The sequence below is a fragment of the Gymnoscopelus braueri genome (assembly GCF_963280865.1).
Source record: "Gymnoscopelus braueri genome assembly, chromosome: 14".
NCBI lineage: Eukaryota > Metazoa > Chordata > Actinopteri > Myctophiformes > Myctophidae > Gymnoscopelus > Gymnoscopelus braueri.
In genome coordinates, this window is record NC_137619.1 from 8510653 (window position 1) to 8535049 (window position 24397).

A 24397-nucleotide genomic window follows, 5' to 3' on the forward strand; every position below is an offset into this window, starting at 1 on the left:
GTCTGTCTTTAATCTTTATATACCATGTGTTGGGCCGGCCAACTAGCCACCTGTGGCCAGACAAAGGCTGGTCTGATGAAAAGATGGACAGGCAGAGAAGGAGAGGAGAAGACAGGAGGCAATACCTCAGCTCATCTGAAAGAGGCTGCTTGATTTAACCCTATTGAAAGATCTCCCATGTACTTGGCTTCAGCCCTAAGGGAGAGAAGCCGCACGGCACACACACACACACACACACACACACACACACACACACACACACACACACACACACACACACACACACACACACACACACACACACACACACACACACACAGGTGGTTTGCTTAAAGTTGCCTCTACCAGTGGACCTTTCCCTGTGATAACAAGCCTTGACATCTGGTATGATAACATTGTGTGATGCAGAGGCCATCGGAACGCATGCCCCTGTCACACTGAGCCGTTGGTTATTGATGAATTTGCGGTGGCATTTGTCCAAACAAAGAAGGCAGAGTGCAGCTGCAGAGTTCAAATAGAGAACCGGTCAGCCCTTCCTCAGTGATGGCTTACTTAATCTACAACTCTATGAAAACTAAATGTAATGAAGACTGAACTGAATCTGCAGTAAACGAAATGTTAGCATGTCAGCCTAGCATAAGATGGCTTCTATCTGTTCTCTCACCTGGTTCTATCCATTCATATCTGTGGTCTCTAGACTTATATTGTCTTTGACCAGAATCGGTGTAAAAAATCCGGCTCTCTCTATTCTCTAGTGAGATGTGGCTAAATAGAGCAGAAATTATTTTTTCTCACCGCTGGGCCCCCAAAACGTTGAGCCAGTGGAAATAAAAGATTTAAGTGCGTCTGTGGTCGTATTAGTGCTGCATCCTGTCTTAGGCAAGCATGTTTTAGTGTGCGTGCGCACGCACGTTTATATGAGCATACGAGCATATGTCGTAAACCCATCCTTTTTTACTCCTTTTCATTAGACACAAATTCACTAAGTGTTATTAACCCATTAAGACCGGGGACGCATCTGCGTCTCATTTTAAGATTTATTTGGGCTATTCAAAAATAGCAGATATACAAGCTCATAGCGCGGCACCGAGTGCCGCGCTACGAGCTTGTAGATCTGCTATTTTTGAAAAATATTGAAAAAATATTTTCCAGATTTTTTTTCAAAAAACTGTTGAGATTTAGATTTTTTAAAGAATCACCTCAGGTCTTAATGGGTTAAGACATTAAGATAATTTCATGATGATAATGATTTGCACTTAACCAATAACGCCTAAAGCTCAAATGAGTCCAGCTCAAGTGGCAGAACGCCTAATGAATGGAAAACACAGTAAAAAATGCAAACAGTAGCCTCATTCTAATCCTTTCTTTTTCTTTCCCCTCACTCTCTCTCTCTCTCTCTCTCTCTCAGTTCTGTCCATCCAAGCGTCCGCCATCCAGTTCACCAAAGAGCCCAAGTCCCAGGACGCCCTGCACGGCCGCAGCGCCATGCTGCGCTGCGAGGTCAGCGATCCGGCCGACATCCGGTACGGCTGGCTGCACAACGGCCAGGCCCTGGAGAACACGGAGCGACGCTTCCAGGAGGGCAGCAACCTCAAGTTCACGGCGGTGGACCGCAAGGCGGACGCCGGCAACTTCGAGTGCGTGGCCCACAACGCCGTCACGGCGGAGGAGCTCCACTCCACCAACGCATCCTTCAATATCAAGTGTGAGTCGAGTTGTTGATTTTGACAGTGAATCTTGATTTAGTTTTTTTAGTCTTTTTGAATAAAATTCCATTTAGTTTTAGTCATATTTTCATATTCATCTGAAATAGTTTTTAGTTTTTGTCTAGTTTTAGTCGACTAAATATCATAAGATTATAGTCGACTAAATCTACAGTTGATTTAGTCGACTAAAATGTATTTTGGCGGTGCCTTGATGGCGTCGTAATGGCTGATTTTACACTTGCATGCTGAAAATAGCCGATCTACAAGCTCACAACGCGCTGCGACGCTGTGAGTCAGTGACTGAAGGTAGTCGACGAACATTTTCATCGTAGTTTTAGTCGACGAAATCAACACTGGTGCAGTGGTCGAAAAAGTACTCACATTTCTTACTTAAGTAAAAGTATCAATACTGCATTGTAGAAATACTCTGTTACAAGTAAAATTCCGGAATAAAAAATTTACTTGAGTAAAAGTACAAAAGTATTGGTATTAAAATGTACTTAAAGTACCAAAAGTAAAAGTACTAAAATGTTTGAAAATAGCAGATCTACAAGCTCACCGCGCGTCGCGATGCGACGCGTTGTGAGCTTGTAGATCGGCTATTTTCAAATAGCCTAGGTATAAAATAGGGCTAAAGTGGTTAATGTATGTTTTATAATGTAATAATTTATATCTGCAAAGTAACTAGTAACTAAAGTTTTCAAATAATTGTAGTGGAGTGAAAGTACAATATTTGGATCCGAGATGTAGTGGAGTAAAAGTATTGGAAATTGGAAATACTCAAGTAAAGTACAAATACCTAAAAATTGTACTTGAGTACAGTACTTAAGTAATTGTACTTAGTTACTTTCCACCACTGCACTGGTGTGAGTGTCACCTTTCGCCCCCCACACCCCTCTCGGCCTCTCCTTACTGTATCTTCAGCCGAGAACATTCTGAATGTTTACTCTGTCTGCCCCCTTATGGGATTCTATAGTTATAATTGCTGGCCCTCCTGGGGTTTCAGAGTTTTGCGAAACAATGGTCCGATCCAATTTCTAGGATGGAGAAAAAGGCAAAACAAAAGTCACCGTATAGAGTGTCAGTACGAGCTGGAGGAATGTTTGTGTCGTGTTGGTACCTTGTTCTTTGTGGCTTCCTGTTCCTCCCCCCCGCCTCCTAAAGGAGGAAACTGGATCTGTGTGTGCCACCATCACCACGCATGTGTTTCTTGTATCGTTCTTTTCTCCATTTGTGTAACACTCTCCCCTTTCCCCCCGCATCGCCTCAAAAAGGCTTTTGTGTGGAAATTACTGAGCACTGAAATTCACCTTCCAGCCATGTAATTATTTCGGTCTAGATTAACACTGACCCTATTCGCTCTGACATCGTATTCACGATGGGTTAGCCCCCCCCCCCCATTCCCCCAACACCTTGACCACACCCACCCCACTTTCCCAACACGTTATGCCATTAACTAATTCGGTGCCATTGGCGTGTACACGTCCATTTTTTCCAAAGCCCAGAGCGCCAAAGACGCGTAAACCGTGTTTTCAGTGTTTACCACTAGATGGCGCTGTTCCGCAACCTATGAGCCACCATTTCAGGCTCAGACACAGAGAGATCAAGGAGATCACGTGATCACAAGATCTAATGCTCCATACATGCCTGGTTAGAGTCAACGGGGAAATGGCTGTATCTTGAGATCCTTTTTTTCCCCTGCATTTTTGGCGAGACTATTTTCAACGGCCTATAAGAAGTGAACGGCAGGTCGCGATGACATTTTTTTTTATTTCGTGGAAGCACAGTGAAACCCCTGTGATTACCAACCATCAGGGGATAGATCACATTAAAGATAAATATTCTGTTACTACTTGAAAAGGTAAGAAAAATGAAAAATCGCTGGCACTATTGGCTATTATTTATTTATTTACTTGGCACTGAATGATCTAAGGCATAACCAACCCCTCAGTTATGCTGTGGCTCTCAGCATTAAATGAACACTCGTGATTCTGCTGGGTACATGGAATAAAATAACAATGTGATGTTGAAGCCCTCGGGTGCCAGTTGCTGTCGAAAAATAGAGCTCTGTGTTTCAAGAACCAAAGTGGGGGGTTTGCGCCATTGCTAGTGGTTGACTAGCAAAGCTGGAAACCATAACCGTCTCCTCCCTGACCATTTACCCCCCACGCACACACACACACACACACACACACACCCCTTCACCATCTCCGCCTGTGTCTGACTGGGACGTTCTTTTACCCCCCGTGCTGACAGTTTGGAATTGTTTAAAGGCTGATTACAAGAACAGACTGTGTCCGGAGCTCCTGGTACTAAACCAAAAAGAGAGAAGGAGAGACGGCGAGACACGCACACACGCACACGCACACACACACAGCGCCAAGAGAAACAGAGAAAGGGCTGAAGTTCAGTCCAGGGTCTGTGATCTCCTTCCACTAGCGGTTGTCAGTGGACTGTGACTCCTAGCTTGGACTCGTGGTGTTGAAAGTGTGAGCCAGACCGAGCCACAAGAAAAAGCATCATATTTCTCAAGCCCTCATCTGACCTGAGGGGAAATCCCTTTATGTGCTGTAAGAAAAAGAAAGAAAAAAAAAGATTTAGTGCATCAATAAAAATCAACCGACGTAATGACACGGATAAAGGAAAAAAAAAACGAGATAAACATGAATCGCTAGTTTTGATGAGTTGCCATCATGACAGAGAACAAACTGCATTGTCTGCCAGGTCATTAAGATTCCCATCCAGAACAAGGGTGTGTTTTTTTTTTTTATTGGATGGAAGATCATGTTAAACATCAGGGAATCTTAGTGTTCTTGCTGCAAGTCATTCAGTGACAGCAGATTCATAGAATAGGCCATTAGCAGCACACCGAATGCTTTGCGTCTGCATTTATTAGGGTGGTGATGAATGGGCCAGTGTTTTTGAGCTTGTGGTAATAGACATAGGAAGTGAGACATGGGTCAAAAATGTGTTGAATGCAATGGCTATGTCATTGTAATACTCCTTCACTGTGCATCCTGATCATTAGATTTGCTCACAAAAAAACATTGTGTATCACAGGTTTAGTGATGAGCATAGCAGAAGAGGTGAGGTGATAAATACAACGCAAGAAATGAACATGAAGAAGGGTTTTTACTGTAGGAGAGACTTAAGAAAGAATAACTAGTATTCCCAATCTGATCTCTGTTCAGTCATTCCAAAGACTAGGGGCCCTGATGGAAAGTCTCATCACCTTTGTTCCTTAATCTTGATTTAGGAACAGCCAGAAAAGTAGCATTTTAGGATCTCACAGTAAAATCTTCAGTGTTAATTTAACTGTGAGAGAGTACAAATGTAACCAAATGGATTTGACTAAATGTACTTAGTTACTTTACACCACCGGCTAAGGACATGCATAACGCAGACAAGGCCTACACACATACATAGCTGCGGGACAGTTATGAATGGATGTGGTAGTAGTTATATTAATACCGCTGGCTGAAACTTACGTACGTGCACATGAGCCCAGGCCAGTAACGTCCTAACAATAGCTGGGTATCAGTCGGATAAGAGAACAGTTCCTGGAACATGGACGGGGAGCAGGCTCCTTCAGTCTGACCTCAGATAGGAAAAACCACTTAACGGCAGCCTTTGTAACAAGAGCTATTATGCCATTATCGTACCATACAGGAGAGGAATTTACAGCGCTAGCAGCACACGCACATACCACCGTACCGTACACAAACATGTTCTCTATCTAACAGTATGATTACGCCGGGTGCCGTAAATCATCCATAATCACTCCTCTCTCTCTAAGCAACATCTGTCCGTGTGGATCGACTCAATTTGTCTTTTCTGTCATGTTTGCGAGTTAGTTCACCCGTTCTCCGCATCACCGCACTCCGATGGGCCCGTCGCCCCGTGTTATGACAGATGTAGTCGTCGTATTTCCCCAACACGCGTTTAACGGGCGATAAAGCGGCACACGCCCTTTGAGCAACCAACCCCCCCCCACCCCCCCGGCATTAATTTTGAATATGCGTGCGGTCATGTGTGTGCTACTTTGCGTGTGTAGTGGAGAGAGGGGGGTTTGGGAGGGTTTGTACTGTACTTTGTACTGTACTACTAGAGGCCGTAGTCCACTCCACAACCCCCACCCTCTCTCCCAATCAGAAAACCCCACCACCACTCTTTTGTGGAGCAGTTTTAGCAGTGCAGCTGGGTTGCGAGGGAGAGAGTTAATCTATCCTGCTCTCAATGGAGGGTGGTCTAATCCCAGCCAGTTGAGAATAGTCATTTTGAGTAATTATCCCCTTATGTTTCCTAATGGAGGTTTTAGACACCCCCCCCACTTTATCTCTCTCTCTCTCTCCACATCACCCGCCCCCTCCTTTTGTCCTGGCCTGGTCACTCTGTGGGTCCCCACGGTAAGAGTGTGTCCTGCCTAGGCGTCAGGATCTCTATTGTCACCGGCACGTTTTGTTGGTCCTGGATCAGCACGGCATCTCTCCTCGAGATGCTGGCGCACACACACACACAGAAAGTAAATAGAGAGACACAGCCGCACAGATGGAGAGATCTGCGTTGCATTCATATTCAATATTTCATTCGACGCAGCCCCTGCCACATTTTGCAAAAACACACACACTAACACAGTATCATATTTTAATGAGCTACCGTTAGTCTCTCCCATGCAAGCATTTTGAGCATCTCGTGTTTCCGGAGCTGCCTCAGTCGATAAAGGCTCCGATAGATCACCCCCTCTTCCTCTTATCCTGGTTCCTGCAATATATAAAGAGCATTCATATCCTGTGGCGGGCTGGGCATCCGAATGCATCCGCCCTTATACAGCCTTCACCACATGAACCCAAGTGTCCCTGTTCTGGAGCCAACCTTTAGGCAGAGATTTGGTGAAGGGGGGGAAAAAGGGAGGGGGCCTAACATAGACCCCTGGGGTACTCCGGTCAATGAAGTATATAGGGTTTAAGTGCTTAATGACCTAGACTCCCATCTGTACGTCAGCCAGTCTGTGCAAACAATGCCTCTCCTGCTGCAGGGTCAGACTTGTCTTACACACACGCGCGCGCACACACACACACACACACACACACACACACACACACACACACACACACACACACACACACACACACACACACACACACACACACACACACACACACACACACACACACACACACACACACTACTTTCCCTCACAGACATCCCATCTCTCTCTGCCCTTACGGGTCCATTACTTAAGCCCTATTTTATACTTAGTTGTAATGGTGTCACGCAGCGGAAAATAATAGATATACAAGCTCACAATATGTTATGTGAGCTTGTAGATCTGCTATTTTTGAAGAATTTAGATTTTTTTTAGGAACGTCCGTCACACCACGGGTTGATAGTCTCGCATAGCCAGACGATTAGAGATCTCCGCCTACGTTAAGTCTGGGGAAAATCTAAATTCAATGACTGGGCTTGAACAGCAAGAGAAAACCAACACTTACCAAAAACTACACCCACTGATTTGAAAACAAATCCTGATGCCGTCCTAGTATGAAGGACCATCACCGCCCCAACTTTTTTTTTGCACTGGTTCTGCAATGCTGCTGTTTTTCTAATTTCCGAATAGTTTTTCCACCCAGTTTTAGACCATACACTAAATCATTGGTTCTCAAAGTGGGGTCCTCGGTCCGTTTATACTTTTGGCTATTCAAAAATAGCAGATATACAAGCTCATAGTGCGGCAGCGAGTGCCGTGCTATGAGCTTGCAGATCTGCTATTTGACAAAAAGATCGTGAAAATGTGTGCAAACCTTTGAATATACATATTTTCTAAGCGAACATTTGTAACTCAAATCTTTGCTTCTGGTGGGTCCCTGCAACAAAATATTGGAGATGGGGGTCAAATTAGAGTTCTCAACGGGCCTGAAAATTAAGGCTCGGCCCTAACTGGGCCCGACTGGGCCGGCCCGAGGCTCGGCCCGAACCCGACTATTTCCATCATGTTAGGCCCGAAACCCGAAAAAACCCGAGGGGAAAAAAAAAAGAAAAAAAAGTTTTTGGATTTTTTTTTATTTTTTTTTTTAAATATTTTTAATATTATTATTCTGTTCTGAATGTGTATTTATCTATTATGAAGATGGCGCTGACGGCGCTGACTGACATTAACTTACACTGACTGTGTTGATTTAAATGAAGTTAAATCCTTGTCTTTGGCTCACGGACACACCTCTGTGCAATGCGATGCATCGTCTCCGTCTCCTCTCCCCCCCTGACTGTCTGAGACCGACTCGAGACTGTTGTTAACCTATTAGCTTAAGTTTACACGCGTTGGGTGAAAAATATTATAATACTGAACTAAACGCGGGTGGATTACATTGTATTGTGAAAATCAGAAAGCACCGTTTCCGCCACTTGTGTAACTTAACACAGCACGCCAGTATAGAGCACGCCGGTTAGTAATCTTAACTCACAAAAACACATTGAACATCCTGTTAAACCTTCAAATTAAAACATTTTGACAACGTAAACAAAACAACGACACGTGTAGTGTACTGCGTGTATGCACGTTCTCGCGCGTGGCTATATATGGAAAGCTTGCTCCTGCGTTCTTCAATGGACCCTTCGCTAAACCCCACCGCAAAAGCGATTGTCCAATGCCAGCTTAGCAACCGTTGTTAGCCTGGCATAGGTCTGGCAAACTTTCGTCACCTGCCATAGCTGTCAATGTTATTGCGTCAGCACACACACAATCATTTGCAACATAATAGCAAGAATAGGAATAGCACGATAACGCAATGGTGACTATGAACCACGTACCCAAACCCGTTTGAGGCTGCTTTTCCCAAGCTGAAATCTGCACTTAAACTACAAGGCTGAATGGCTGTGTTGTTGAACACATACACAGCTTCTTCAGGAAAGTTACACGATACGAGTACGACTCACTCGCCCAGGTGGTGTCAATAATAGGCTACTAATCACTGTAATCGTAACAAAATTCAGAATCACAGCGCTGCCTGTTTAAGTGTATTAATTCATTTGTTCGTCTATTTATTAACTGCTCCTGGCAGACTTACCCTGCGGTACATGAAAACTCCTGTTAGTCATGGATCAACTTTAACCTGGTGTTTGCACTTTCTCCATTTACAGTCCGTACATCTATATAAACGTTCAGATTTCAAATATAAAGTGCTTACCCCATGGCCACGGATGTTGAAATTATGCACGGGACTCTCAAAAGTACCCGTATATTCTGTATTGTTCAATAAAAAGTATTTTAATCCGATCAGTGGCCATTTTCTCATAATGTATCAGAGTGCAATACACCTACAAACCGATAGGGTGGCTTTGTTGAAAGCGCATGGAGAAAATGGCCACCGATCAGATTAAAATGCTTTTTATTGAACAATACGGATGATACGGGTACTTCTGAGAGCCCGTACATAAATGTAACATCCGTGGCCATGGGATAAGCACTTTATATTTGAAATATGAATGTTCATGTAGATGTACGGGCCATAAATGGAGAAAGTGCAAACACCAGGTTGAAGTTCATCCATGACGGTCGTGACAGTCGACCGTCGTGTATCCATGGCTATTACTCCCTCTAACATTTCCCATGTTTTTAGTTTATTGAAATAATGTCATGCACATTTGTCCAGTGCCTAGCCTACTGCAGGCCTTGTTGACTAGATTTAGAAGAGATTTTGAAGCTCTTGCTCCTGAAATGATCGATTATTTTTAAGGTGAAAAGCCATCATTTAACATGAAAGTCAATGGGTGAGAAGCAAAGTTTGCCAGGCGCTGCCAGGCCTGGGTGTTACTAACTTCGCACCACCAGTCACAGAGTGGAGTGGGTGGGGCTTAGCGAAGGGTCCATTGATTTCTGAACGAACCTGACCACTGAATGTACACTATTGTTGAAGGCTGGTGTACTGTAGACCGAAATTGACGTGGGTTTTTGTATTAAAAGGGCCCTTGATATGGATGCATCATGCGGTAGCCCTGAAACATGAACGTGAACCATGGCTACATAATATGCGGAAATGGATTACAAGAACGCCCAAGACACACTCGCCCCGGGTCTAATCCGGCGGCCTCTGTCCACGAAAGGAATGGGGGCGAGTGTGTTTTGTGGCGAGTGTTCTGTTTACCACCGGAACGCTCGCCCAGAATCGCTTTTTTTTTACTCTCTCTCGCTCTGCTGCCTGAGCCATGAGCGTGAGCAGCACAGTGCAAGTTAACGCCAGTAAGTCAGCGCCGTCAGCGCCATCTTCATAATAGATAAATACACATTCAGACAGAACAGAATTAAAAAATATATTATAAAAAAAATTAAATATTTAAAAAAAAATCATTAATTTTTTTTTTTTTTTCATGGAGCCCGAGGCTCGGCTCGGCCCGACCAATTAGCATACTTTTGAGGCCCGGCTCGGCCCGAAAACGTCGGGTCGGGTCGGGCCGGGTCGGGTTCGGGTAGAATTTGAGAACTCTAGGTCAAATACATATAGTTTTGGGGGTCCTGCACTAAGTGACGATATCCCAGACGTACCAGTAGGATCCGATCTCTGATTGTCTAGGTTTAAAGTGGTTAAATTAGCACTTAACCAGAGGGTTTTGCTGTAGTACTGTGTATATATATATATATATACTGTAGCCTCTCTCACAAAGGAGAGCTGGGTGGCTCTGAGCCTGTCTGCCCCTGTCAGTCAAGAGAAGATGAAATCTGACACCTCCTCCTCAGCACTGTGGACGTTGATCCACTGGCAAAAAAAAATAGAAAAAGTCCACGTCAAAGGACACTCGCTTCCTCTCTAGACAACATACAGTATGTGTGTGAGTTCACCCCCACTAGTACCCTTTTCCCGCCTGGTTCCACTCCCCCCGTATGGTGCCGTCAATCACCCCCAGAATCCCTCTTCTCCCCTGACGGACCACCATCTATCCTGTCTGTCTCCATCTCAGAAACCCAACACCGTGGCACCAAATCAACTCAGCGAGTGTAACAAAGACAGCAGCAGACGCACACACACACACACACACACACACACACACACACACACACACACACACACACACACACACACACACACACGCACACAGGTTTGTATTACCGAACTTGTGAGGACATCAACATTTTAGGACGGCAATATTATGAATGCCATTTTTGACCGTACGCCTAAAGCCGAAAAATATCTGATCTATAAGCTCACAACGCGTTGTGCTGCGACGTGTTGTGAGCTTATAGATCAGATATTTATCGGTGCATGACACTGGCACGCAACTGAGTATGAATCATGTTTGACTCTACTTCCAACCCCTAAATCTAACCTGTAAATGTCTAATCCTTAAACTCAATCTGAATCTTTTGAATTGTAAACCTATATCTCTAAAAATCTTTTTTTTAACCATAAAACAACCATTTCTCAGGAAAATGGTCCTCACAACATCTATTTCTCAAATTCTACTATATACTTGTGGGGATATTTGGTACTCACAGGTACTCACAAGTACACACACACACACACACACACACACACACACACACACACACACACACACACACACACACACACACACACACACACACACAGACAGAGGTCCTTTTGGCACAGTGAGAATGAATGGTCCCGAAACCGCCGCCATGGTATTATCCTCTCAATGAATCTGTTATCAAGTCAATGTTGATAGGATGTCCTCCTGTTTTGCCTCCCAACATAATAATTACTTTGCTCCTAATTATGGCTTTGGGTGCCAGGTTTGCCCCTGTGCTGGTGTAACACTTTGAGTCACACATTCTAATAGGGATTATAGGAAAGTATACACCACTAATAGCTTAGTATAACACAATTTGTGCCAGTCTGAGAGACAAGGCAAAGAATGTGTCACTGTCACAGAATCCAGGTGAGTCCCGGGTGGCAACTTGTCACATTCGTGGGCTGCCCGAGTGGCCCTAAATCGTAATGGCCGTACCACATGGGCACCGGTCCAACTCATGTCTTGTGTTTCATAACATTCTCTATATCAGTGATTTTCAACCCTTTTTCATATCAAGGTCCATTATTTATTCAGCATTTGAGCCACGGACCACCATTTGATGAGATTCAGACTCTCAGACCCAAAACATAGAATATTTTGTTATCGTAGGATACGATTTTGTCCACAATTCCATGCTGTATTGATGTGGTACCAATAGGAGAGATAACAGGCAAACGCTGATCAAAATAACAATTCTTTAATTAAGTAATGCCGATGTTTCACAATAATTTTACTCTTGAGAGCGTAAAATTAAACCAAATGGACCTGTGAGGGTCCATTTGGTTTAATTTTACGCTCTCAAGAGTTAAAGATCTATAAGGGTGGAACCTGGAACCCCCTCAAGGACCACTGGTGGTCCCCGGACCACTGGTTGAGAACCACTGCTCTATATGCTTGCTATTTTCCATCTCTTTCTATGTGATGATACCTTATATAGGGTTTACCGGCTATATCAACTGGCAACACAGTCACAAATATTTAAAAGTTAATTACATACACATTTGTAACTTGTAACCAAATGCCAAGTCTCAGAGTTAAATGAGGACAGTATTTTACTGTGCAGGATTATCCTGACGCTATAGAACTCATCCATGTGGGATCCTGTGTTGATTTCGGCGACTAAAGCTATGACGAAAAATTTTCGTCGACTAGCCTTTCTTCACTGACGAAAACTAGATAAAAACTGAGCCATGATGACTAAAACTATGACTAAATATATTGACAATTTCGTCAACAAATAAAAAGTCATTTTATGTTTGGTTGCGATCAACACTGGGTGGTACCCAAAGCAATTAATTTGACCTAAAGGTGTGACCGTCATGTCATGTTGCAGGCGAGACAGACGGCCCCGATCCCGTGCGCTCTCTCTCCTTCTCTTCCTATAAGTGACTCACTGTTTCCTTTTCTCTTAAAGCGTCTCCCTACCCTCATTCCTCCTCTCTCTGCAGCACTAATAACAGGTCTGTCTGTGTGACTGGCCCCGGGTCACTGCACTTATAATGGTGTCGGTCCACCTCCATACCACCTCCTCCTCCTCCTACAGTACTCCTCACTAAGGCTCTGGAGTTGCCTTGACTGACACACACGCACACGCACACGCACACACATACACACTATACACACACACCTAAGATCAGCATACTCTGCTGTTCCACCTGATGCACACACACGCATGCGCGCACACAAAGATATAGTTGTAGAGCATCTCTGTTAGGGGCTGGCTGCTATAATGAGGGTTCCTGCTATACGCAGATAGGAAGGAGGCCCCCGTTTCTGTAGAAACCGTCTCCCAGGATCCCTCAGGGTGCACGGTATTGCTAGGTGCTACTGTAAATCCATTGTGACAGGGTCGGTCTTTCTCTATAGCGCCCCCTCTGACCTTACAGTGGTGATGCGCCCTTCCCCCTCGTCTCTCTCTCTCTCTCTCTCTCTCTCTCTCCCCCCTCCCCGCTGTCTCTGGTCTCACTCCATGCATATTTCATAGACAAACACACACGCAAACTCCACTGTTCAGCCACAGGCCATAGGAGCAGAATTCGTCATGAGGGCTGAGGGGTTTTCTCATCCTCTCAACACAGATCTCAGGTGTTTTACACACACACACACACACACACACACACACACACACACACACACACACACACACACACACACACAACCACCGTCCGACTCATATATCCGATTCCACACAATGCAAGCAAGTAACCACCCACTCACGACACTGAAAGCATGCATGCCCACCCACCATAATCATATCATGTACACGGTCATGCATATTAAAGCAGGCATGCGCAACCTCTATCATTATATAGATGACAATTATCCTGCATGCTCATTCTGAGTAAACATAGCTGTTTACCCAACACAACACAGCAGATGGCTGAGGTTCCCTAGCAACTGTAAAAATGTCTCATAGGCGACTTTTGAAATTGCCCCAAAGGAATGAATGAAGTTGTAACGTGTCTTACCTGATCGGTTGGTTAATAATATATAATTGATGTAATGTGGTAATCGAGCTTTGCACAGTCTGGGTCTGGGTTAATATTTGCTGCAGTGAGAGTTGAGTGATGTCAACCAGAATTGATCCAAAATCCTGTGAATTAGTAATGGAGCCTATCTATCTATGGAGTTGTTACATTAAAGGGATAGTTCAAGTGTTAAATAGCTGTATATTGTGATAGTACTCATTGCTATAGGGTGTTTTATTCAGTAACAGGAGTCTCTATGTCTCTCCAGCTCTTTATTAAACAGAAAATGCATTTTCAGGTCAGGATACACATTTTAACCAATCAGGATAGAGAACTCAGACAGGATACAGATTAAACAAGTGAAATTGGAAGTGATGACGCAAAGAAATGAGCAGACAAAATTGGAACTGGAATACTATGAAAAGCTGATAAATGGGTACTCTCTCCTCATTGGCTGAAATGTTGTCACCTACCTGAAAATGTATTTCCTGTTTATTAAAGAACTGGAGAGACATGGAGACCTCTGTGACTGAACAAACACTCTATAGCAATGATTACTATCAGAATATTGTGCTTTAACCTTTTAACAAAAACTTTTTTGTTTTAATAAAAAAATATCACTTACCCTACCTTTTTAAGGGAAGATACTTCTGGTGCAGGTTGCTGGTTTGAGAACCTGCAAAGGACATGATGTTCAAGGTTCCAAATTACCTGTACACAACATGAGGGGGTATTCCTACAGTGAGATGGCAAGAAACACTACAGAGTGGAGCTTTAAAGCAAGGCAGTGAAACGCCAAACTGCTCCAGGGGTGCCACACTACAGTGAAACTGCACGCTGCCAGCACTGATGTTTCAGTAGAGTTTTCCGTACGCAAAAACAAAACACAAATTTTGATTGGAGAATATGAATAATTCCATTAACTTAGAAATCTCTGATTAATGCTTCCTCTCTCAAGGGGGTAGCAGACTATTTTGTGCCATAAAGTTAAGAGAGAAAGTTTTGCCTCAATATACCAGTTGGTTTCACTTGAGACTGAGATTTTAAGAGACTAGTAAATCTTCATGTACCCTTGCTCTTACTTTTTGTTTCAAATGTCCAACTTCAGAGCTACTGATTTGCCACTGTGCTTGTTTTTTTTTGTTTTTTTTGAACGACCTCCCCTAGCGGTTGATATGCCCCAACAGACCGAGACAAATCCCTTAACGGAGAAGAGCAGCTCGCTCCCATCGTTCCTCACTTCCTTTCTCTCTGGTTTTTACGAGCTCCTCTGACAGCCAGAGTGGCCCTTTCTTTTTAACAGAGAAAGTAAATGTACTGTGTGTCCATAAAAACATGGTTAAAGGGCACTGTCTGCAGTGGCATGATGGAGGCAGGGCAGCCTGACGCAGCAGAGACGTTACATCTTGTCTGTCCGTAACAGAGAGGGAGTCACGGGGGCTTGTCATCATAGTGATGTGCTTGTAGTCTGCTGCATCCATTAGCGTCAGGCACCGCTAGCCCACAGTACCACGTTGTCCCGCAAGGACACAGGACAGGAATACCACTTAACTCGATTTCCCTCTCTCTCGTTTCCTGTCCGTCCTGGTTTTCTCTTCCACTGGATTACTCCTCTCGTTGCTCACCCGTCTCTCTCTCTCTCTCTGTACTTTCTCCTTTCTCCAAACAGGGCTGGAGAGCGGGGGAGTGGCTCTGAAGGAGCCGGCCACGGAGCAGGAGATCGAGAGTTCCGCTCCGGTCACGCTGCGTTGCCACATCGACGGACACCCGCGGTGAGCCTCCCTTCCTCCTTCCTCCCGTCACCTAAAGTTCAGAGAGCAATGATCATCAAAGTTCACTCAGAACACTGTACTGCTGTACAAACTGTGCCGTTCCCAATTTTGGCCTTTCTCATGCCCTCTCTCATGAGTCCCCCCCCCCCCCCCCCCCCACACATAGGCCTGTCAGACACTTATTACATAATCGTGTAATCGCAATTATTTCAGATAATCGCAATTATTTTTGCATAATCGTCATAATCGATTGAAACATGTTCACACTTCAAATATTAAAAAAAGCAGAAATAGCAGATCTACAAGCTTACAACACGTCACTTTGTGATGCGTTGTAAGCTTGTAGATCTGCTATTTCTGCAATTTTTACATGTATAAATGTATTAAATATGTCAATAATTTCTTTGTATATTTAAGTTATTTGTCATATCTGCCCTGTGCCATTTTTATTTTATTTCGAAGCCTAAAAGGCAAACAGAATTTTAATTTGTATTCATTGTGTTCCAAATGTTCAATGGCCAAACACAATTAAATCGTTAATCTAACCTCCACCTTACCCTCACGTCTTCCCCTCTCTTCTCTCTCTCTCGGGGTCATCCATCTTTTTTTTCTCCACCTGCTCATGGCCTCCTCCCTAATCCTTCATTACCTGGTTGCTTCCTCACCCCTCAACCTCCTCCCTGTTTCCCTCTCTCTCTCTCTCTCTCTCTCCTCTCTCCTCTCTCCTCTCTCCTCTCCTCCCTCCCTCCCTCCCTCCCTGGCAGGCCGACGTGTCAGTGGTTTAAGGACGGGACGAAGCTGTCGGAGAAGACCCACCAGATCAACAACAAGGAGAGAACCCTCAACTTCCGGAGCGCCAGTCCGGACGACAACGGCGTCTACTACTGCTGCGCCAAGAACGCGGCGGGCAACGTTTGCAGCAACACCAACTTCACCCTCAACATCATAGGTGCGTGCACGGTTGTCTGAAAGTGTGCGTGCGTGCATGAGGGTCAGTGTTGATTTCGTCGACTAAAACTGACAAAGAATTTAGTCGATTACCTTTTTTCACTGACGAAAAGTAAATAAAAACTAAGCTATGGTGACTAAAACTAAGACTAAATATACTGACAATTTCCTCAACAAATAAAAAGTAGACTAGTGGAGAAGAGATCCAGTAGAACTAAAAGGCGAGTCATTTAGTTTGGTTGCGCTCTGAGAATAGCAGATCGGCTATTTTCAGCATGCAACCAAGTGTAAAATCAGCCATTACGACGCCATCAAGGCACCGCCGAAATACGTTTTAGTCGACTAAATCAACTGTAGATTATAATCTTATGATATTTAGTCGACTAAAACCCTTCAGATGACTAAAATATGACTGAAACTACATTTTATTCAAAAGACTATGACTAAAACTAAATCAAAATTTGCCGTCAAAATCACCTCTGCATGTCGGCCTGTGTCTGTGTGTGCCCATATGCGCACGTGTGTACGTGTGAAGGTGAGGTAAAATAGCCGCTCACAAGCTCACAATGTTACATGTTACAAGTATAATCAGTCTTTTAGGTGTATATGCTTGCTTCACACCCCTTGTTGGACTGATCACAGGGGCCTCTGCAATACATTCCACACAGGAAAAAAATCCTTCCCTCAGTGTTTACTTCCCACGTTGATGGGTTTCAAACACTCTCCAGGCTTCAGAGCAGCTGCTGCCGCCGCCGTCGGCGCCAGCATCCTTAATATTCGAGCTGGGTAATAACGGCAAAATGAATAAATCAATGGGAGCTTTCAGCTCACCACATTTTTTCCCACTTTGTATAAATATTTCCCACTTTTTCACACTTGCTATGATTGTTTTTAGATTGTTTGTGTGTGTGTGTGTGTGTGTGTGTGTGTGTGTGTGTGTGTGTAGGGGGTGAGGAATGTGTGGGCTGACGAGCACAATGAGATCTGTTGCTGGGGGAGTACCTGGACCATTAATGGAGAGAGAGTGAGAGAGAGAGAGTGAGAGAGAGAGAGATAATGATGTTACTAGCAGAGAGTGTGATAGTATCTACTGTACCTACGCCACCGACGCAGACAGACTCTGCATCACACCATTTCATGGTGGAAAGTAACACCATCAGTGGTGGAAAGTAACTAAGTGCATTTACTTAAGTACTGTACTAATGTAAAGATGTCGAGGTATTTGTACTTACTTGAGTATTTCCAATTTCCAATACTTTAACTTCTACTCCACTACCATCTCGGATCCAGATATTGTACTTTTACTCCACTACGTTTATTTGAAAAGTTTAGTTACTACTACGTAGTTACTTTGTAGATTTTGATTATTATCACAAAACATAGCCTACATTAACTCGCCTGGGATCCAGACTGCTCCGCTACGTTCGGCGGATACATTTTTCTCACTCGCTATACAGTCTGGTAAGCCTCCTATCTAACGACTTGCGGCTTCTGATTGGTCTTTAGGGGGGCGGGACCAGTGTTGTCCAATGTAAAACTCAAGTCACTTCCTGACTTGCCTACGTAATTGAAATACGAGTCAAATAGGAGGCTGGCCAGACTGATGAGCAAAGTGAGAAAAATAAATCAGCCGAACGTAGTGAATATGGCCTACATATAATTTCAACCATTTGAAAGTAGCCGATCTACAAGCTCACAATGCGTCACGATGCGAGCTCGATGCCACAAGCTTGTGAGCTTGTGGCATCAGCGTGAGCTTGATGCCAATACTTTTGTACTTTTACTCAAGTCAATTTTCAATTCCGGACTTTTACTTGTAACAGAGTATGTCTACATTGCAGTATTGATACTTTTACTTAACACATTGAGTGCCAGGGTTTTTTTAAAACAGGGTACTCACAGTGCCTGGATTTTTAACCATTTTTGAACCTTTTTCAAGTAGTCACAAAATCTTTTCAGTGATCACCGTCCTCACGGTGATCCCCTCATTACACACACAGGGGTCTCGTACAATCGGGGGAAAAAAATTAAAAACATTAGGTAATCCGTTCCATAGTTGCAGCCAGTTGAAAATAGTCGAAAATAGTCAAAAATACATAATAAAAAAAAAAATTACACAGGAGCCGAGATACAGGCTTTTGAAGTTAACCAGGAAGTGGATTGGAGTCTAAATCTTCGAAAAATGATATCTCCTGGTGCTGTGAAGGGAAAAAAAATATTGGAAAAAAAAAATTATAATAAAAAATAAAAATCTCAAAAACGGTCCGGACCGTTTTTGGCACTCAATGTGTTAAGTAAAACATTTGAGTAGTTTTTCCACCACTGCTAGCAGAGAGTGTGATGGTATCTACATGTACCCACGCCACCAACGCAGACAGACTACATCACAAACCATCCTGTACTACTGTATAATAACAGCAGCTCCCTCTGAGAGCCGTGCTTCTGTTTTTCCGTTTACTTCACCATTTGGCCGCGGTTGAACCGCCTGTGGTGTGTTTACACAAATGGGTGTGCTGTAATATGTTGTGGCTTATTTGCATTTTTTTTGTTTTTATGTCTTTGGGCTGTTTTTTTGTTTTTTACATGAACGCTGCTGTTTTTTTGTGCTCTCTGTGTGTGTGTGTGTGCGTATGTGTGTTCGCCTGGTCTGTTAGCGCCTTTTGCTCAAGTCAGAGGGGAATACAGTAGGTACGGTACGGCAGCACATCTGTGAGGGGAATCTGATGCCCCTTGCCACTCTAATTAGCCACCTGCCACACACACACACACACACACACACACACACACACACACACACACACACACACACACACACACACACACACACACACACACACTCACGCAAGGTTAACACCTGGGTGGAGGAAGAAAGAGAAAAGGATAATTGTTGAGTTTCCAGTTCCACCCTTTGCTCCTCTATAGGTGCTTCACCTTAAGGAATGGCTGACAGCTTTCAGACAGGTTTTAAATGGGTGGGTCACAGGTCCTTGATGAAGTCCCATAACATCTTCCATCTGGGTGGGCCAGGTGCGCTCTGCTCTGCTCTTCTCCGTTCTGTTCTCTTTTTTTTTTTACACCATGTACTAGGGCTTTCACGACTAGTGATTTTTACTAGTTGACACATTTGACCCACTGGTAGTCGACTAGTCCAGTGGTTCTCAAACTTTTCCGTGCCAAGGACCCCCAAATTGATATGTATGTGGCCGCGGACCCCCACCTGAAAAAAGGTTGTGCCAGGGGACGCCCAGAAGCAAAGATATGTGTTAAAAAATGTTAACCTTTTAGAAAAAAGACATTTTCACGATTTTTCTAAAATAGCAGATCTACAAGCTCATTGCGCGGCACTCGGTGCAGCGCTATGAGGTTGTAGAGCTGCTATTTTTGGATAGCCAAAGTATAAAATATGGATAATGGGGTTAAAATGGTTGTGTTTATTAACTAATTTTGCTGGGGACCCCCTGGTATCCCCCCGGACCCCGCTTTGAGAACCAATGCACTAGTCGAGGTTCTATTATGTAATATTGAAGACGCTCTGGGGCACGGCATTTCCCAGCACAGCTAGGTTGCCATGACAACGGAAATACACAAACAAACGCGTGGTGTTGAGAACGTTACACTGCAACAAAGAACAGTGAATATCCAACCTGAAACCAACGTCACCACCACGGTCCCCTACACACCAGATCGCTGCTATGTGCGGTGGCCGAGAGTTAATACATTTTTATTTAATTAACTCTAGGCATTACACTATTATGTGCTGTATATAATGTTTGTAATAAAATAAAAATAAACTGTACAGGTGTGACTATAGTTGAAATTAGCTTGCTACCTTGTAGGACTGCATAAAAATTAAATTAAAACTAAATAATAATTAAAAAAAGCAACTATTTGACTAGTACCAACAAGGTCGACTAGTGGGGTTATACTAGTCGACTAGTCCAGTGGTCCGGGGACAACCAGTGGTCCTTGAGGGGGTTCCAGGTGGTCCACAGCTTAACACATTCCATGCCAGAGTTTAATCTCATAATGTACTCACCAGTGCCAGCGTTTTATTGTTGTTTTTTAGTTTTTTTCATGTCGCCACAGACCTCGCTAAATAAGTTAAAAGTGCGCGTTCATTTGGTTCTAAACACACAGCGGATCCGTGAGAAACGGCCAGCGAAAACAGTTTCCAAATCCGTGCCGCCATCTTGAAGCTACAGCCGATCAACGGTAAACAGTGATCAGCGAGGAGAAAAACAACAACCGAGAAAATCGAGTTTTAAACAGGATCCCAGACAGGAAGCGGATACGATCGAAAAAACCGGAACCCGAATAATTCCGTTTCCGACCGGAAACCGGAAACGGAAATGGATCAAAAAAATTCGGAAAGTGCACCTGGGGCACTTTCAATGGGAATCGGCGGTTCGCGTAGATCTACGCGACTGGCACGCTGCGGCTTTAAATAGGTTCGCGTAGATCTACGCGACTGGCATGCAATGTGTTAATAGTGGAGAGTTGGTAACCAAATGGGCCCTTATAGATCTTTAACTCTTGAGAGCGTAAAATGAAACCAAGTGGACCCTTACGGGTCCATTTGGTTTCATTTTACGCTCCCAAGGGTTACATTATTGTTAAACATTTGCATTACCAAGTGAAATAATTGTTATTTTGATCAACGTTTGCCTGTTATCTCTCCTATGGTACCAACATCAATACAGCATGAAATTGTGGACAAAATCTTACCGAACGATAACAAAATATTCGAAGTCTTGGTCCGTGGCTCAAATGCTGAATAAATAATAAGTTTGAAATGGCCACACACTTAAACCTGGATTAGAGGGTATTTACATTGCATCGCATCAGCTTTTATATATGAGTGTACTACTGCCCTTCACTCTCCACTCTCCTCCTCCTCGGAGACTAAGCTTCAGCTTGATATTTTGGGCTGTAGAAATATGCTAAAAGCCGTGATAAGTACTATGCTGATTACTCCTCCACTGGGGTCTCCTACATCCTCAGTTCCAGCTCAGACGAGGCCAAGTCCGGGTCAGGCCAGTCCAGCATTAGTCAAAGCTGGGGAAGGGTGTAAAACACTTGACTTGGGAAGGGTCTCACTTTCTGCTTAATCATGCTTTGCCACTAACGGCGACGCCCTGTGTCCGAATCTGATCACTAGCTGTAGCTCCATTGGTGTGGCCTTGGATAGATTAAGGGCTGAGAAGACCCCTGGCGATAGCATTCATGGAGACCCCCCCCTTCCCCTCTCTTACCACACATCCAGGGCACACAATTCACCCAATTCCATTCTCAAAATGACATGACCAAAAAATAGCAGATCAACAAGCTCACAACGCAATACAGCACGTCTTGTGAGCTTGTCCTCTTTAAGTCACTTGCTGTGTGAACAAATAGAGGAGGGGGGAGGGGCAAGTTTTAGATCACATGAAAGCACCAGATGAAACCCTGTGAGGGGTCTGTGGTGGTCCAGGAGGCACAGAGGAAGGAGATGATGGCTCTGATAGGCCCTGGGCCTGCTGGTGGAATGCTCCGTTCACTGAGTGACCTCATTAGCAGGGCTCCCCCCCCCCAGGGCCCTGGAGGAGGCACCGATACACACACTGCCACCTGAAGGTTGCCTCACTGCCTACCTGCCACACTGTGCTGTTGGCAGCTTTTAACCCTTTAAGACCTGAAGGAGCATCTGTGTCACTTTTTGATTTGAGCTAAAAAGCATTATTTTACACTTTGGCTATTCCAAAAATAGCAGATATACAAGCTCATAGCGCGGCACCGAGTGCCGCGCTACGAGCTTGTAGATCTGCTATTTTTTTTTTATCGTGAAAATGTGTGCAAATCTTTTAATATATATTGTTTTAAAGCGAATTATTTTTACTCGAATCTTTGCTTCCGGGGGTCCCTGGAACATATATTTTTAGATGGGGGTCCGCGGCCAAATACATGTCATTTTGGGGGTCCTTGACATGGAAAAAAGAACCACTGATATTATGGCGACATAATTTTTTTCAAAAAACTGTTGAATCCCCCAGAAGCAAAGATTTGAGTTACAAATGTTTGCTTTTGTAACTCAAATCTCAAGATTTGCAAAAAAATTGCGATTTTTCAAAAATAGCAGATCTACAAGCTCATAGCGCGGCACTCGGTGCCTTGCTATGAGCTTGTATATCTGCTATTTTTGAATAGCCAAAGTGTAAAATTATGCTTGAATGAAAAAGTGACACAGATGCGTTCCAGGTCTTAATGGGTTAATAAATAAAGCCCAGCGTGAAATGGTGTGTGTGTGTGTCTGTATGTGGAGGGTTGCCCTTATGTGTTTTTGTGTATCTCTATATTATTTGTATCCGTGTGTGTGTGCGCCAGTGTTGATTTTGTCCACTCAAACCATGACGAAAAATGTTTTTTTTTTTTTTCCACTGACGAAAACTAGATAAAAACGAAGCTATGATGACTTAAGACAAATAAAAACTAGACTAAGATGTTAGTGAGGGACTAGTGAAAATAGCCCATCTAGATGGGCTATTTTCAGCATGCAACCAAGTGTAAAATCAGCCATTACGACGCCATCAATCGACTATAAAAATACATTTTAGTCGACTAAAACAACTGTAGATTTAGTCGACTAAAATCTTGTGATATTTAGTCGACTGAAAGTAGACTAACAGTAAAACATTTCAGAATGACTAAACTATGACTAAAACTACATCAAAATTTGTTGTCAAAATCAACACCGTCAACAGCTTTAATTCGGTTTTAATGGAAGCTGTGTTTGTGTACTGTACTAAAGCCCCCCCTCTCCTCTACTCCCCCCCCCCCCCCGTGCCATCAGATAAGAGTTTTCCTCGGCCGGTGGTCACGCCCGAGAACCAGGTGGTGCTGAGGAATGAGGAGGCCGTCTTCCACTGCCAGTTCACCGCTGAGCCCCCGCCCACCTTGGAGTGGTACCATGACACCGAGGTGTTGGCCAACAAATCCCGGTATGTACCCCCCACCCCCCACCGGCCACCTCACCCCCCCACCCCTCTCTCTCTCTCTCTCTCTCTCTCTCTCTGCAGCCATGCATCCCTCCTGTCTTTATCATCTGTTCTCTTGTACTTACACTTCCTCCTGCTGTTCTACACCTCCCTTCATCTATCGCTCATTCCATGTTCTGTTCTCCCACTCATCATTCGCTTCTCACACACACACACACACACACACACACACACACACACAAACTCGCGTGCACACAGCACACACACACACACACACACACACACACGCACACACACACACGCTTTTTTCAACTCATTCTCTCTTCCTTACTCCAAAATGTCAACTCACTTCTCTCCCACGTTCTCATATCTCTCTATCTCTATCTCTCATTCTCCCTCTATCTCCTGTACCTAAGTGCCTGTGCTGTGTGTGGCGTATATTAATCCCCCTGCGTGGTAGAACCCTCTCTCTCTCTCTCTCTCTCTCTCTCTCTCTCTTTCTCCGTTATGTGTTTGCTATCGCAGCTCATGCTGAGATGAATTTGAGGGGGTAATGTTGCGCCGCCGAGGAGGAATGTTATTCCTGGAACAAACCGTGCCGTGTTGCTGTTGCACCACGCGGCTAATACATCACACGAAGGCCGGCGTACTCTCCCACCCTCCCTGTGCCTGTCACAAACTCTTTGTAGCTCCGCAGGGTTCTTGTACCGCTGAACCACAAGGAAAACAAAGCAATGCATAAAGCCCTTAGGCTTTACAATCAGCCAATCCACCACCACGTTCCATATAAACACCTCATGCAAGCACCGGCAAATAGGCAATTTCTGTAAGGCCTCGCCTTGGATGCAGCCTGTTCACCATGATGAGTGGGGTAGCTGGGGGTCTCCTACAGTACATATGATTGGAGAGATTGTGTTCAGTGAGTGAGGGGAGGTGAAGGGAGTGTGAACAACTGAACATCAATACCCAATCGGTTGTGTAACGAGCTTGTCAGACACAGGCGCGGT

The 24397-nt window shown here is 44.2% G+C and overlaps 2 protein-coding genes across 2 annotated transcripts in view; both read left to right on the top strand.

Annotated features, from left to right (window-relative positions):
* fbln7 (fibulin 7) overlaps positions 1-24397 on the top strand; it is a 156552-nt gene that overhangs the window by 122592 nt on the left and 9563 nt on the right. The gene's annotated exons all lie outside the window — the stretch shown is intronic.
* Positions 1-24397, top strand: part of ptk7b (protein tyrosine kinase 7b) — a 121982-nt gene that overhangs the window by 64027 nt on the left and 33558 nt on the right. The window contains exons 2-5 of the mRNA XM_080448643.1: positions 1409-1705; positions 15369-15471; positions 16236-16420; positions 23246-23393. Coding sequence (XP_080304769.1) covers positions 1409-1705; positions 15369-15471; positions 16236-16420; positions 23246-23393 — 733 coding nt within the window. The remainder of the gene's footprint in view (positions 1-1408; positions 1706-15368; positions 15472-16235; positions 16421-23245; positions 23394-24397) is intronic.